The 13,694-nt window shown below is 59.1% G+C and overlaps 2 protein-coding genes across 7 annotated transcripts in view; both read right to left on the bottom strand.

Annotated features, from left to right (window-relative positions):
- LZTR1 (leucine zipper like transcription regulator 1) overlaps positions 1-1,540 on the bottom strand; it is a 22,002-nt gene extending 20,462 nt beyond the window's left edge. For 2 of the 4 annotated variants that reach the window (XR_007514862.1, XM_049865659.1), the window contains exon 1: positions 33-1,540. Coding sequence is in view for 2 of the 4 variants with exons in the window: in XM_049865659.1 (XP_049721616.1) it covers positions 33-232 (200 nt within the window). In the remaining 2 variants the exon portion in view is untranslated. The remainder of the gene's footprint in view (positions 1-32) is intronic. The other 2 variants (XM_049865661.1, XM_049865660.1) reach the window with 2 other exon arrangements.
- Positions 1,488-13,694, bottom strand: AIFM3 (apoptosis inducing factor mitochondria associated 3). Of its 3 annotated transcripts, XM_049865662.1 has the most exons (20): positions 13,661-13,694; positions 12,933-13,070; positions 8,378-8,591; positions 8,112-8,221; positions 7,785-7,894; positions 7,646-7,690; positions 7,347-7,443; positions 7,155-7,267; positions 6,792-6,878; positions 6,239-6,330; positions 6,030-6,160; positions 5,831-5,946; positions 5,661-5,732; positions 5,518-5,581; positions 5,021-5,097; positions 4,824-4,941; positions 3,108-3,206; positions 2,686-2,761; positions 2,193-2,297; positions 1,489-1,578 (listed from the first exon to the last, which is right to left on the bottom strand). In XM_049865662.1, exons 2-20 carry the CDS (start codon positions 12,961-12,963, stop codon positions 1,539-1,541), a joined length of 1,797 nt encoding a protein of 598 aa, XP_049721619.1. In that variant the 5' UTR covers positions 12,964-13,070; positions 13,661-13,694; the 3' UTR covers positions 1,489-1,538. The 3 variants fall into 3 exon arrangements, with proteins under 3 accessions (XP_049721621.1, XP_049721619.1, XP_049721620.1); XM_049865664.1 differs by lacking the exons at positions 2,193-2,297; positions 12,933-13,070; positions 13,661-13,694 and having other exon boundaries at positions 1,488-1,578; positions 6,030-6,330; positions 8,112-8,466; XM_049865663.1 differs by lacking the exons at positions 6,792-6,878; positions 12,933-13,070; positions 13,661-13,694 and having other exon boundaries at positions 6,030-6,330; positions 8,112-8,466.

The raw sequence follows: 13,694 nt of genomic DNA, 5'->3' as shown, positions 1-13,694 counted from the left end.
CAACCTCACCCCTGGACCCCGCCCGCCCGTACCGAGCGCCCACGAACTCGTCGCAGGGAGGGAGGCGCCGCCAGCGATGCACAGTCTCAAAGGGCCCAAAGTTGAGCGTCAGGTACTCGACGCTGTCCGAACAGCTGTGATCAAAGTCCACGCTTGGGGCCACCTTGGACCGCGCGCCGCCTACGAGGGTCCCGGCCCCAATCGGGCCCCCAGAGCCACCCGGCCCAGCCATCCCCGGTCCAAGCCCGCTCGGCCGTCTGCTCCGTGGGACGTGCAGCCACCGCCCCAGGCTGCCCGGTGGGACTACATTTCCCGGCAACCCCTGCGCCGACGTCGCAGCACTTCCGGCTGGTGCCGTGCTTTACCTCGCTCGAACTTCCCGGTGGACCTACGCACCTCGTGACACTGCGGGACAGTGCGGGCCCTGGGGCGCCCAATCCAGGCTAGCATGTAGCCTTCCGGGAAGCATTCCCGGCCGAGTACTGGCACCTGGTTACCCCCTGCAACAAACGCGGCGTCCTTCCCCCAGCCCTTTCCAGAGTGCCCTTCCCTGGCGCTTGCTGGGCCCATGGCTCTCGGGGACTCTCCGCGGCGGGACTCCTGTTCCCGGCATGCCCTGTCTGCGCGTGGCTCCAGCTCGGATTGTCCGCCTCTCCCAGGATCCCTGGGTGGAGTGTTCCGTGCTCGCAGCGGCCTTGGCGGGCGGCCCGGCTGTCCTTTTCCTGCTCGCACCCTCAGCCCTGACCCCGTAGGTCTACCCTCAGCGTTCTTGTTGGCTGGGAGGCAGTGTGGCACAGCGAAAAGGGCAGGGCCTCTGGATTCTCATTCCTATTTTTCTGCTTAACAGCAGAGCCTTCGCTTCTTCGTCCGCGGAATGAGGATTCGAAAAGCTTGAGCAGCTGCGAGGATAATGGGGTCTGTCTCAGGACCGGCTTTTACAGCCCTAAGTGGACAAACACATCCTAAATGCCTCTCATTTCTGTAGAAGCATTTTCTGTCTCAAGTCTTTTGCATGTGCTGTCCCTTCTACCTGGAGTGCCCTTCAAAATCCCGATCCAAAGCACTCCTTGGAGAAGCCTTCCCTGACCCCAGGGGAGAATCAGTTGCTGCTTCCTCTCGGCGCCCACAAGCTGAACTTCCTTGGTGTGGCACTGAGCATTCTGTGGTTGTGCTTGTCTCCCCCCAGTAAGCGTTTGCCCAATCATGCTGGGAATTACACAGATCTGCAAATGTGTGTGTTTTAATTTTAAGATCATGTCTAAGATGTTGCAGGGTTCTGTAGGGGACCAGTTCCAAAGCGGGAGAAGAAGCAGGGCCTATCCTGCCTCGAATGCTAGCCATCTGTGGCAGCCAAAGTATCCTCTTCTTGAAGCTGAGGCCTCTCCGGAGGGGAGCCAAGCAGCTGAAGGTGAGCACTAGGAGGGCTCAGGTTCTGCCCTGGGGGATCTTGGAAAACTGGAAGTTGGCACCTGGCCCCGGGAACTTGGCCTCTGACCCTGGTGCCCCGGCCTGCCTGCCCGAGTGTGCTGCATGTGAGCTCAGGATCCTTTCCCCGTGAGCCAGGACATGTCGCCAGTTCTGCAAGAATAAGAGAAGGAGAGGTCAGAACAGAAGAGAGCAAGGTCCCCCCACTCTGGGCACTACAAGCAGCTGGCCCATGAGGGCAACATGGGGCCTGCTCCATGTCAGGCCTTGGTGCCAGAGGGATGTGTACATGGGCAGAGAGGGGTACACCAGTGGAGGCTCTGGGCTGCAGTGAAAAAAATGCAAAACAGTCAACAAGAAGGACAGAGAAGAACAAATGTACTTGCTGTGCAGCACAAACAGCCTTTTCGAGGGCAAGAGGAAGAGATGGAAAGCCAGGTAGAGAGCATGTCATTCAGTGGTCCTCCAGTGCTTCCAGCTGTGGCCTCCCCTTCTCCCACCTTGTGGCCCCAGCCCCCTGCCCCACAGTGGCCCCAGGCTTTCCTCAGTCCCTGGCGGCTCTCTGGAAGCAGTGACTGTCCAAGAAGTCACCCTTGACCGCCCCCCCTCCAGGCCCCCTTTCCTGTATGTCTCCCTTGGTCACATATACCAGCCCACCCCCAAATTGCAGCCCATACCCTACAAGGCCCTGGAACTGGGTGGGGGGGGCGTGCCTCAAGCCCCCTCCACTCTCACCCCCGTTCCCAGGCCTCACTCCCCACACTCACTCTACTTCCCGCTTCCGGATGGTTCGGCCTGAGGCCAGCACCTCAGCCACCTTGGACACGATGGGGTCGTAGTTCATGCTGGCCACAGCGGTCACCTCGTCGCCTCTGCAGGGAGAGGACGGCCGAACCTGAGGAAGACCTCGCGGTGGCCCCCTCCTCAGAAGACCCTGACACAGGGATGTCCTGGGACAGGGAGGAGTCTTGCCCATCTCACTGGGTGGACAGCAGCAGTGTCCTAAGCGCCTAGTCCTCCCTGCCGCTTAGGACTGGAGTCCTGTCCCAGTGTGTGACTTTCCTCAACTGTAAAAGCAAGTGTCAACACCCACCTCAAAAAGCTGTCCTGAAGATGAAATGTGCGGTCTCATTTCTCCTTCCTACTCCTCACCTGTCTCCGCTGCGTCTCCTGCCTCGCATCCCTCCCTCTGCCACTCGGTCCCCCTCCCAGGCCGAGTTCTCACTGCCTCGCGCTCCCCCCCAGCCCCGTTGCTCTCACTTGGTGTAAAAAGCCACGAACTTCAGCTCCTCCAGGTCCCCCTGAATGATGACATCGTCGAATCCTTCTCCGTAACCTGTGGGCCGGGCAGGCAGGCGGCGCCCCATGTGAGCCGCGCAGAAGGGTGGGGCTTCGCGGGTTCCACGCCCTGGACCCTCTAACTGCTCCTTGGAGCCTCCACGACCTCGCGCCCCACGACTTCGCTCCCCACGACTTCGCTCCCCACGTTCTTAGGTAACGCCTAGCCCCGCCCCCAGGGAGTTCCTAGCTGTTTATTTCTAGTGTGGCCACGACCCCGCCCCTAACCCCAAGCCCCGCCCCTACACCCCGCGGACACTTCACTTGGCCCCGCCCCCCGCACCGTCCGAACTCCACCCCAGCCCCGCCCCTGCACGCTCAGCCCCTCCCCCGCCCGCGGATACCCGCGTAGCGCAGGCTCTTGCCGAACATAGCAGTCCAGAGGTAGGGCACCGTGCTTATCTCCGCCTCCTGGGCAAGCATGTTCTGGGCCGCCACACGCCCTGCAGGACCCAGCGCCGTGAGAGCCCCGACCCTCATCACCATCCCACACCGCCTGCCCTGGGGGCCCGACATGTGGGGCTACTCCTCCTCACCTTCCCCCCATCCCCGTGGTCAAGAGGCCATCTTTGCTCAGCCACTGCCACCCCCTCTCGTAGCCAATTGGTGAAGAAGGGACACCTGGCGCAAGGCTAGCCAACTAGATTCTTCCGGGGAATTTGAAATGAGGTGCCCTGGGCCTGGAAAGTCTGCTTCCCGGGACTTCGGGACCATTTGGGCAGGCCTGAGGTGGGAGGTGTGACGTGCCCAGGGAAGCAGAGGTGATAACCACACACGGGGCCCCTGAGAAAAAACCTGTGGTGGCATCCCGGTTCCCTGTGAGGCCCAGGTGGACCCCTGCAGCTGGATGTTAGGGAAAGTTCTCTGGTCCATCCCAGTAAAATCCTTGTTATACTTGACTGAAGAGCACAATTTGGCTCTTTACAACCTAGCAGCACCTTTCAACTTTGGACTTGGGTAGAAACTGGTACCAGCAGCGCTGCAGCGGACCCTCAGATAAAGTGAAGGCAGAGGGAAGGGAAACTGAGTGCAGGTGGAGTCTCTTGCCCAGACCAGGGGTCTGGTGGTCCTCTTTATGAAGCAGGGAGGCAGCTAACTTACTGGATTCTGCAGTCTAGGGGCCCATACCAGGTGTGCAGAGTAGGTGAGGCTTAGGGGGTGTTATGGATTGAACTGTGTCCCCCCAAAATATGCGCTGGATTCCTGGCCTCTATCCCAGTAGATACAACTGATTTGGAAATAGGGTTTCTTTGTTATGTTAATAAGCCCTATCAGGGTAGGGTGTGTCCCAAACCTAAACATTTCTGAGTTACAAAAAAAGTAGATTAAACACAGAAGCCATCCCAAAAGGGAGAAGATAGATGCCACATGAAGATTGTCCAGGAACCGAGGACCCCCAGGGCTAGAAAAGGCGAGACAAGGATCTTCCCCTACAGCCAACAGAGAGCCTTCCCCTAAAGCCAGTGTCCTGAATTTGGACTTCTAGCCTCCTGAACTGTGAGAAAATACATTTTTGTTCTCGGAAGTCACCCACTTGTGTTATTTCTGTTCCAGCAGCACTAGGAGACTCAGGTGCGGGCATAGTGCCCACCAAGTGTGAGGGGGAGGCTATTCCTCAGAGAGTGCCACCGGCCCCCACTGAGCTGAGCCCAGGCCTCCAGGCGCAGAGGACCACCTCCCAAGGGCTTGACAATGCAAATGAGCTCACAGCTATTCGTGGCCCAAGGGAGGCAGAGGCCCTGCAAGCACAGGGTGGACAGTCCTGGGGTGACTGCGCAATTGGTCAGAGGAATTCTGCAGGACATGTGTCCCTGAGGAAGGGCTGATGGAAGTCAAGCTAGAGTAAGGGGGCTGTGTCGGGCTCAATGGGGCATCCAGAAGGCACTGACTCTGGGGTCAGCTTGGAGGAAGGTCCCTGGGGATGGGCCATAGGGCCGGTACAGTCACCTGGATGAGGCTGGCAGACAGCTCATAACAGAGCCTTCGATGACTAACAGTGGCCAGGACCCAAGGCCAGCCACTGAGGGGTGGGCCTGGGGGAAGCTGAGACCCTGCCATACCCTGGGCATGTGCCATCTGCCAGTGTGGGATGTTCACTTTGCGGTTGTTCCTCCAGGCCAGGGGGAAGGTGACAGCGTCACCGGCTGCGAACACACCTGGGACGCTGGTCTGCATCATCTGTGGGGAGAGGCCAGGCTCCATGCAGGGTGGGATCCAGCCTGGATATCCCACCCCTCTTGTCAGAGCCCAACCCCACCTTGTTGACAGGGATGAAGCCTCGGGAGTCCAGACAGATGCCGCTCTGCCTCAGGAAGCCTGTGGCGGGCACTGCGCCTGGTAGGACAGAGGCTGCCTCGTCCATGCTCCAGTCCCACCCTCTTGCACTCCATAAAGCCCTCCAGGTGGGGTTTGGCACACCATGACCCCCAACCCCTGAGGTGCCACTTCCCAGCTTTGCCCCTCCCCCAGCCCCCTGAACTGCCACCTCAACTGGACCAGGGACCAGCTAGAGGCTGCTCTGCCTTTAGCCACCCGCACAGGGCAGGGCATGGAGTGTTACTGGGCAGCAGTCTACTGGGAGCATCCTCCAAGCCAGGCCTGGGAGGCATGTTTTCCAACAGCTCTGCCAAGTGGGCACGATTAGAGTCCCCATTTTCAGATGTGGAAACCCAGGCTCTGGGAGGGGAGGGGATGAGCCCAGGGTCACTCGGAGGGTGTGTGGGTGGCTCTTTTCCCTGCCGCCCACCCACTCACCGATGCCCACCACGCAGACGTCCGCCCGCACAACCTTGCTGCTCTTCAGCACGACCTCCTTCAGCTGTGGGGAGGGGGATAAGGAGGTGGGCCCAGATCAAGGGCACAGAGGAGGAGGACAGAAGATCGGGGGGGGCGCCCACCTTTCCCTCCTGAGCCCGAAGCTCCGACACCTCAGTCTGCATGTAGAATTTCACCCGATTGTTCTCGAACATCTGTCGAGGCAGGTGAGTGGGTGGGCCATGAGTCAGGGCCTTGCTGGGGGCTGGTCGGGGCACCCAGGGTGCCAGGGGCTGGACTTGAGGGGACTCACCTTCATGAGGGCCCGACCAACACGTTCCCCCAGGAACTTCCTGAAGGGGGTCTCTTCCAGCTCCACCACGGACACAGAGTGGGCCTTCTCAGTCAGGTAGGCGGCCACTTCCATCCCTGGAGACATGGGCCGGGGAGGCAGGCTGACACCCTGCCCCTCCCCTGATAGCCTGGTCACCCCCTACCCCCTGGCTACTCACCCAGGAAGCCAGCTCCCACGATGACGGCGTTGCGGCCCCGGGCCAGCCTTACCACACGGTTGGCATCCTCAGGTGTCCGGATGGTGAACACGTTCTCAACCTCTTTGCCTTTGCAGCTCAGGGTCTTAGGGCTGAAACACTGGCAATGTTGGGGAGGGGCTCCTCGCAGACTGAGACCAGCCTGGCCAGCACCCTGCCCAGGGTCCCACCTGCTCCCTGGTGCCAGCAGCAGCTTGCTGTATTCCAGCTTAAAGCCATCCTTGAACACCACCTTCTTGTTTCTCACATCCACGGTGACCACCTGCAACCCCGCCAGGTAGGGCGTGGGCCTGGGCAAAGACCTGGCCTTGCCGCCCACTCCATCCAGCGATACACCAAGAGCCCAGCCAGACCATCTGAGCAGCCCCCACTAGCTTCTTCTCCTACTTCCTGGGTTGCCCTTGCTCCCTCCTCTGCCTGCTATCCCTCCTCATTCTTTAAGCTTCAGTGTCACCTTCCCCTCAAAGCCCTCGACATACTCCCAAGCCCCTCCAGACTCCCATCCCAGGCCTGAGCAGATCAGCTATTTCCCCACAAACAGGGGCTCTGTGAGTGCCCTGCTAAAAAGGTGGCCCAGTGCTACTCCCCGGGGCTGGAGCACCGAGACCACGCCCAGGCCTAGACAGTAGGGCCAGGAGGCCCGGCCATTCTCCACACCTCCAGGGGCCCATGCAGCCCACACCCTTCCCCTGGGCCTCAGTTTCCCCACCCTTGGCCTCGAACCTGAGCCTCGGTGAGCACCTCAATGCCATAGGCGCGGAAGAACTCTTTGGGTCTCAGGGCCAGCTGCTCAGGCTGTGCATCCAGGGACTACAGGAGACAGCCAGTACGAAACGGGGCCAGGCGGCCACTGCTCCATTTTATAGCAGAGGACACGGGGCCTGGGGAGCCTGGGACTGGGCCATGGGTCACACAGAGGCAGCAGACAGGATTCAACAAACCCCAAGTCCTTCTAGGGCACCATGATGGGCGTGGGCAGCTGGCCAGACCCCCAAGGGGGAGACAAGCAAGGCTCCAAGTGGGCCTGACTGGGACAGAGGGATGGGAGTCTGCCCCTGCCTGGCCCCCAGCTGCTCTGCTTCACACCTTGCTGAGCTTGGGCCGGTCGTAAGGGAGGTGCCGGTCCAGCGTGCACAGGACAATCCGGTCCGAAAAGCCCTCCTGCCGCAGCGTCTCAGCACATACCAGGCCAGCAGCACCTGAGGGGAGGGGCTGTGGGCCAGGGACCACCCCTCGCCCCCCCCACACCCGTGCGGTCCTCATGACCCTACTACCAACCTGCGCCCACAATGAGCACGTTGGTGCTGCCACTGTGGCCCACACTGGGGGAGATACACTTGGCCATCACCTTGGTCCTTCGCTGCAGCTGCAGGGCCTGAGGATGGCCATGAGGGAAGCAGCTAGGAGCTGGACCATCGCCATTCTTCTAGGTCCTTCCACTGCAGCCCAGCCGGATCGCCACCACGCAGCCCCTCACCCTGCTCTACACCACAGGGCCTTTGCACACACTGTTCCCTGGGCCAAGGTGACTTCCCTTGCCTCTCCCTTCTGCTTCAGCCCCGAGCTGCTGCCCTTACCTGCTTGCTAGCCCGGACGTACACCTTCTCCTTCTCAATCTTCACCTGCAAGGACTGTGTTGCTCAGAACCAAGCTTTAGAGCTCTCCGGCCGTGATCCTGCACCCCAGGCCCCCACCTCATCACATCCCCAGCCCCACCTGGAACTTGTGCAGACTGTCCAGCCCTGGGAAGTCCTCCAGGTCCCCAGTACTGATGTTGAAGCAGGCGCCATGCCAAGGGCAGCGCACCCGGCCACGGGACAGAACGCCTGGGAGGGATGGTACTGGGCTGGGGCAAGGACCCCATGTGCCAGCATTCACTGGCCCCTCCCCACAGCCCAGGAGACCCTGCTAATGGATGAAGACCCTGGGGGGCAGCTGGCTGGGACCTGCTGGAGTTGGGGTATGACCAGGTTAGAGGCAGTGTCCCTTCAGGGTGGTCCTGCCCCACCTTCCACACGCACCTGATACAGGCAGCTGGCTCACCTTTCACCAAGGGTGCCCCATAGTGCGGACACTTGTGGCCCAGGGCGTGGAACTCGCCGTTGTCCTTCACCAGCAGCACCTTCCCCCAGCCCAGCTCCACCTCCCGCATCCTGGGGAGGGCCGTACTCAGAGGTCAGGCTGGACGCCAGGCACCTGCCAGGCAGCAGCTGGGGTGGGAGCCGGCCCCCAGGCCCCACCCTTGGCCTGGACCTCACCCTCCCCAGGTCTGTGCCCTCTGACCCCCCGCCGGCAGGCCCAGCACCCACTGTCCATTCTCAAGGTCCTTGATGTGGCAGACAGCAGCCTCCACGTAGTCCTGGGCGCCAGGGTAGGGGTGGGGGGCAGGCAGGCGTTCCTCAGCATGGAAGTGGCGGGCTGTGCCATTGCCCTGGTAAGCCCGGGGGCTGCCCTTCGCACTGGCCGATAGCTCCTCCTTGCCCCGCTCCTTCTCGGGTAGCACCACCTCGATCTTGAGCTCCACTGTGGCAGGGGCAGTGCTGTGAGCAGGGCGGGCAGGCCTCTTCCTCTCCTGCAGGTCAAGTCTCACCCCACTAGCCTGGGAGGGAAAGGGGCCTGCTCCTCTGGGCACAACTCCTATCCTGATCCCTGACCTCTCTGGAAAGCCATCTGTATCCCGCAGAAATAGCCTTAGAACAGACGAGAAGCAGCAGAGGGAGCAGGATACACTGGGGCTTCTGGAGTGATTTTCTGCATGTTTTTTTTTTCATGAACAGAATTAGTGGGGAGACACAAAGTGATGCTCCTGCAGTCCCTGGGTGGTACAGACTGTTAATGTACTTGGCTGCTAAGCAAAAGGTTGGAGGTTCAAGTTCACCCAGAGGTGCCTCGGAAGAAAGCCCTGGCAATCTACTTCTGAAAAATCAGCCACTGAAAACCCTACGGAGCACAGTTCTACAGTACTCTGACCCACGTGGGTGCACCAGCAGTCGGAGTGGACTCCACGGCTACTGGTTTTTCCGACCCTGTAATTCCCATCTTTCTAAAAATCTACATGGAGGAAAGAACCCTCATACCGTGACTCCAAAGGGCGGGCACAGTCCCTGACGGGCAACAACGACTTTGTAATCCCTGGAGGCTTAAGGACTTGTTTAGGGGATGACTAAGGTACAAACAGGAGGGTCCCGAACTGGGTGCAGCTCAGTTCACAACCGAGAAATCAGGTGGTGGGAAATCGAGGATTTATGTCCTATTCTTGCAACTTTCCCTGAGGTTTGCAGTCTTTTCAAAATTAAAAAAAAAAAGTGTACACAACATAATTTCAACTTCTTAAAATAGCTATTCTCACCACTTTGAGAATCATTCATTTGCTACTTACCCAACACTGGGTTTCTGGTGTTTTTGTGTGCAGGGGTCTGGGGCCCTTAAAGGTACTCACAAGTGTGTGTGTATGTGTGCAAGACAGTGTGTCCGTGTCTACGTATTGTGTGTGTCTAAGTAATACGTGTGTGTCTATGTATATGTATGTGTGTGTCTATGTCTGTATGGCTCTGTGCGCGTCTGTTATGTATCTATGTGTGTGTGTGTCTGTATGTGTACGTGTCTGTGTGTGGATAGTGTAGAGGGGGTATAAGGCTCCCAACAGCCTCCCCATAAAAGACCCCTCCCCGGCGTCCCCATGAGATCTACTCCGGGAGGAATTAGCTGGAGCCTGGCATTTTCTTGTTTCTACTTGTGTGCATTTTCCAAATTCCCTACAACGTGCCTAGGGTATTTTTCTAATTAGAAGGGAACAATAAACAGAATTTTTAGCAGCGATAATCTGGCCTCCTGGGTTGCTGCTGCAAGGAGGAGGACGGGTGAAGGAAGCTGAGCCCCTGGCACAGCGTGGGCCGAGGCAGGGAGCAGGAGGCCCCTCTCCCAGAGCACCCGAGCCCACAGGTCACCCCTGCTTTACCTCTCATCCCCCACCTCAGCCTGACACCCCAGAAACAGAGAACCCAGAGTGTGGCTGCTGAGTCACCCCCAGCCTCATTCTTCCCACCCATCCATTGACACACAGCTCAGGTGGGGGCTCTTTGAGCTGCCCAGCCCCTGCAGGGCCCTCACCTCCTGCTTTGGTAACCCCCCACCCTGGCCTAGCCCAGAAGCCTAGGGGATCAAGCCTCCACCCCCTTATTCTCACCCCAGCCCCCAGCTCAGGCCCAGACACCACAGGGGCCAGGGGTGAAGCTCTGCTCTGGGAACCCACCCAGGTAGAGTGGACACATGTGCACACACCCACGCCCACTGTTGTGTTGGTGCCAGGGGTGGGGGGGAAGTGAAGGGGAGTGGGACTATGGGTGGGTTTTTCCCGCTGCACTTTATATAATGGCCTTAGAATGTTTGCAGAAGAAATAGAAGAAAAATACTTTGAACTCAGCTGACCGCAGCTATGTGAACTGTGGAGAAGGAGCTCACGGGAACAGCCTGGCAGGGGCCCAGATAACAGCCAAGCCAGGCTGTTTTCATCCTCCACCTTCCAGAAGACTCCAGGATACTCACGGATGCAGTCTAATGTGGTGCCATTAAGTCAGGAGCAATGGAGTAAAGGCAATGGGGAGTTGAGGTGGGGGTGTCCTCTGCTCACCCTCCAGAACCAGATCAATCCAGCTGCATAATTCCCAGCTGCCCCATGACCTCAGGGGCCCCCCATCTCAGCCCCTCTGAGCCTCAGATGCCTCTGTTATAAAACAGAGAGAACAGCGGCTACCTCCGTGGTGACAGTGAATGCTGGAGAAGATAATATAATGTGAACCCGGGGTAAAAGCTCAATAGATAGAGTTGGCCAGTAGTGTTTTATCAGCATTACTTCTGAGCTTCCTGGTAGCTACGGAGAGGAGGGCAAGCCTTCAGATAGCCCTTGCAGCCTAATAGGAGTCCCCAGCTGGTACGAACATTTCATGCGCTGGCTGCCAAACGAAAGGTTTGCAGTTCAAGTTCACCCAGAACCACCTTGGAAGAAAGTCCTAGAGAACTACTTCTGAAAAATCAGCCACTGAAAACTCTATGGAGCACGGTTTTACCCTGACACACATGGGGTTGCCATGAGTCGGAGTTGACTCAACGGCAGCTGGTGGTTTTTTTCCAGAAGAATAAAAGGCAGATGGATGTTCAGATGCCAAAAGAGCCTCCCTCTTAGCTCTGAGCTCAGCAAGGGACTGGCCCGGGGGTGTCGCTATCAGCAACATGCAGCCACTGGAGCCCAGGAAGCATGTGGTGATGTGTACCGAACAGGGCAGAAAGCGAAGAATTTGCACACAGACCTTCTGCTTGCTGCGGTCTCCCAACACCCCCTGCCCCCAGCCCCCAGCCTCTTCTCATTCCGGCCAAACCCTCATTCCCTGAATACTCTGTCTCACACCGGGAAGCTCCAGAGCCTGCCCAGCCTGGGTACCTCCAACAAGAGCTCCTGCCGGCCTGCCCTCAGCCCATACAGGAGTCCTGCCAGAGAAGAGGTAAGAGTAGGCTTTCTCAAGTGTTTCCTGTGTGCCAGGTGCCTTGCCAGGCACAACACCCTGCATAGGTGGGCACAATCACCAGCTCCATTGCACACTGGAGGAAATGGAGGCCCAGAGAGGTGAAATCAGCTGCCCAAGGCCACACAGCCAGGAAGGAGATGCACCAGCGTTCTTAGCACTGCCTACAGGGTGGTAAGAGTGGTCAGCTCTCATATTGGGAGTCCTGGGGTCCCCAGGCAGGCCAGCCCATGAGACACTGCAGGTGGCACCTGCCCTGGGCCTGGCAGCCCATCAGTCCTGCAGGCAACTGCCCAGGGCCAGCTGGCCTCCTCCTGCCTATGTCTCAGGGGGAAGGTTGGAGTCAGAACAGTGGATGGTATGGGCCCCAGTCACACATAGAGGCAAGAGGGCAGCAGGACTGGGGCCCAGCTGAGCTGTCCACAGCGCAGGAATTGGGTAGGGTGGGCAGGCACAGGTGGGTCCCTCTGCCTAGCTGAGCCTCCATAGCTTCCCTCCTCCTCCCCTGCCCTGCTAGGTTCTTCCTCAGACCCAAGAAAAGGAGAAAAGGCTCACAGGTTCAAGGTAATGGAGCCTGATGGGTTATCAGGTAAGGGGAGCTGGGTGGGGTAGCCTGGGTGGGGGCCCTGAAGGGTTCTGGGGAGGACTCTCCAGGCCTCAGTGTCCTCATTTGTGATATGGCTACACCCCCTGCCTCTCTGGATGTCATGAGGAGAGAAATGGGGCCCACAGGCAGAGTCTAACAGATATGGATCTCCAGTGGAGAGTGAACACTGGCCTCCCCAGCACCCCAGACGTCCCCACCCCTGGCTGGAGCAGACTGGGGCAGGCAGGGGCTGATTTTCTGTACAAATGGGGAAGTCCACCCAGAGAGGCCAAGGTGGAGGCTTAAGGTCACACAGGAGGTCAGAAGAGTTGAACTTGGAGAGTTCAGGACAGTCAGGCCCATTTTATAGAGAGGGAAACGAGGGCTTGGAGAGGTAATTTGAGTGCCCTGGATCACCGAGATGCTGAGGGGGGTCCCAGAGCCCCCTTCTCCAGGCCTGGGGGACACAGCCTCCTCCCTCACCCTGCAACAGGAATGAACTCTCCCCTCTCCTTTCCAAGAAGCTTACAGCGGCTACTCCCTCCTCCAGCACCCAAAGCCTCAAATAAGAGGAGGACTCACTTGAGGGGAGCCAGGAGAACAGCTCCAGGCCCCCTGACCCCCTCCTGCCTGCAGCGTATTAGCATTCTGAGCTGCTCCCGCCTGGCTTGACCTACTTCAAGTCCTGTGGCTGCTGAGTGCAGGGGGAGGAGGAGGGGGAGCCAGAAGGAGGGAGAAGGGAGGGAAGGAGATAGGCACCTGGCTTGGGCTTGGAGAAGCAGCCACCCATGGCTGTGGCCTGGGGAGGGAGGGTGGGCCGGCGCACAGGTGGTGGGCTGTCAGGCCTTTCGAGCCTTCAAGATGCCAGGGCTGCCATCCCAGCTGGAGCTGCCAGACCTGCGGGGAAGGGGGAGGGGGACAGGAATCAGGACCAGAGCTTTGATGGGGGTGCAGAGAGAGACACAGACTGTGGGGGCTCTGGCAGCAGCCTGCCTGGTAGCCAGAATGGCTGTGTGTAGGGGAGACAGGTCCCAGAAGAACCCTGGCCCTCCGGGCTCAGCACCTCCATTCTCCCAGTTGCATGCCTCTGCCTTGCACACTCACACACACACGCACACACACACACATGCACGCATGCACACATACACGCATACACACACCCAGCCTCTGCCCCTTTACGGTGGCTGTGCCGGCTCCTAGGAGAGCCCTTGGCCTGTCTAGCGCATGATCTCTGGTCCAGGAGATCCTCCCTGACTTCTGCCGCCCCCTCCTTGACTTCTCTCTGAATCCTAAAGCCTAGGACCTCTGGGACCCTCCACTTCCCCAGGAGGCCACCATGCCTAGGGCCAATCCTAGGTCACCCTGGGCATGTCAGCACCCTCCTGGTCAGTTTCGCCTTCCTACAATGGGGTTGGGGGGGACACGAGGTTTGGATCTCCCTAGTGCCACTTCCCATCCCCGCAGGCTGGCAGTCCCTGGATACCCACCTTCTCCAAGGGCAGCCACGGCTCCTCTCTCCCA

This window comes from Elephas maximus, chromosome 22, assembly GCF_024166365.1.
Source record: "Elephas maximus indicus isolate mEleMax1 chromosome 22, mEleMax1 primary haplotype, whole genome shotgun sequence".
NCBI classification, from domain to species: domain Eukaryota; kingdom Metazoa; phylum Chordata; class Mammalia; order Proboscidea; family Elephantidae; genus Elephas; species Elephas maximus.
This window is presented reverse-complemented; position numbering and strand designations above follow the sequence as displayed.

Bases quoted from the DNA above. Each gene is read 5' to 3' on its own strand.
- AIFM3 (XM_049865662.1), bottom strand. From the start codon at position 12,963: ATGGGTGGCTGCTTCTCCAAGCCCAAGCCAG. The intron at 7,895-8,111 runs GTGAGCCAGCTG...CATCCCTCCCAG, and splicing joins TGGGGCACCCTTGGTGAAAG to GCGTTCTGTCCCGTGGCCGG. The intron at 6,161-6,238 runs GTGGGACCCTGG...CCAGTGTTTCAG, and splicing joins CTGCTGGCACCAGGGAGCAG to CCCTAAGACCCTGAGCTGCA.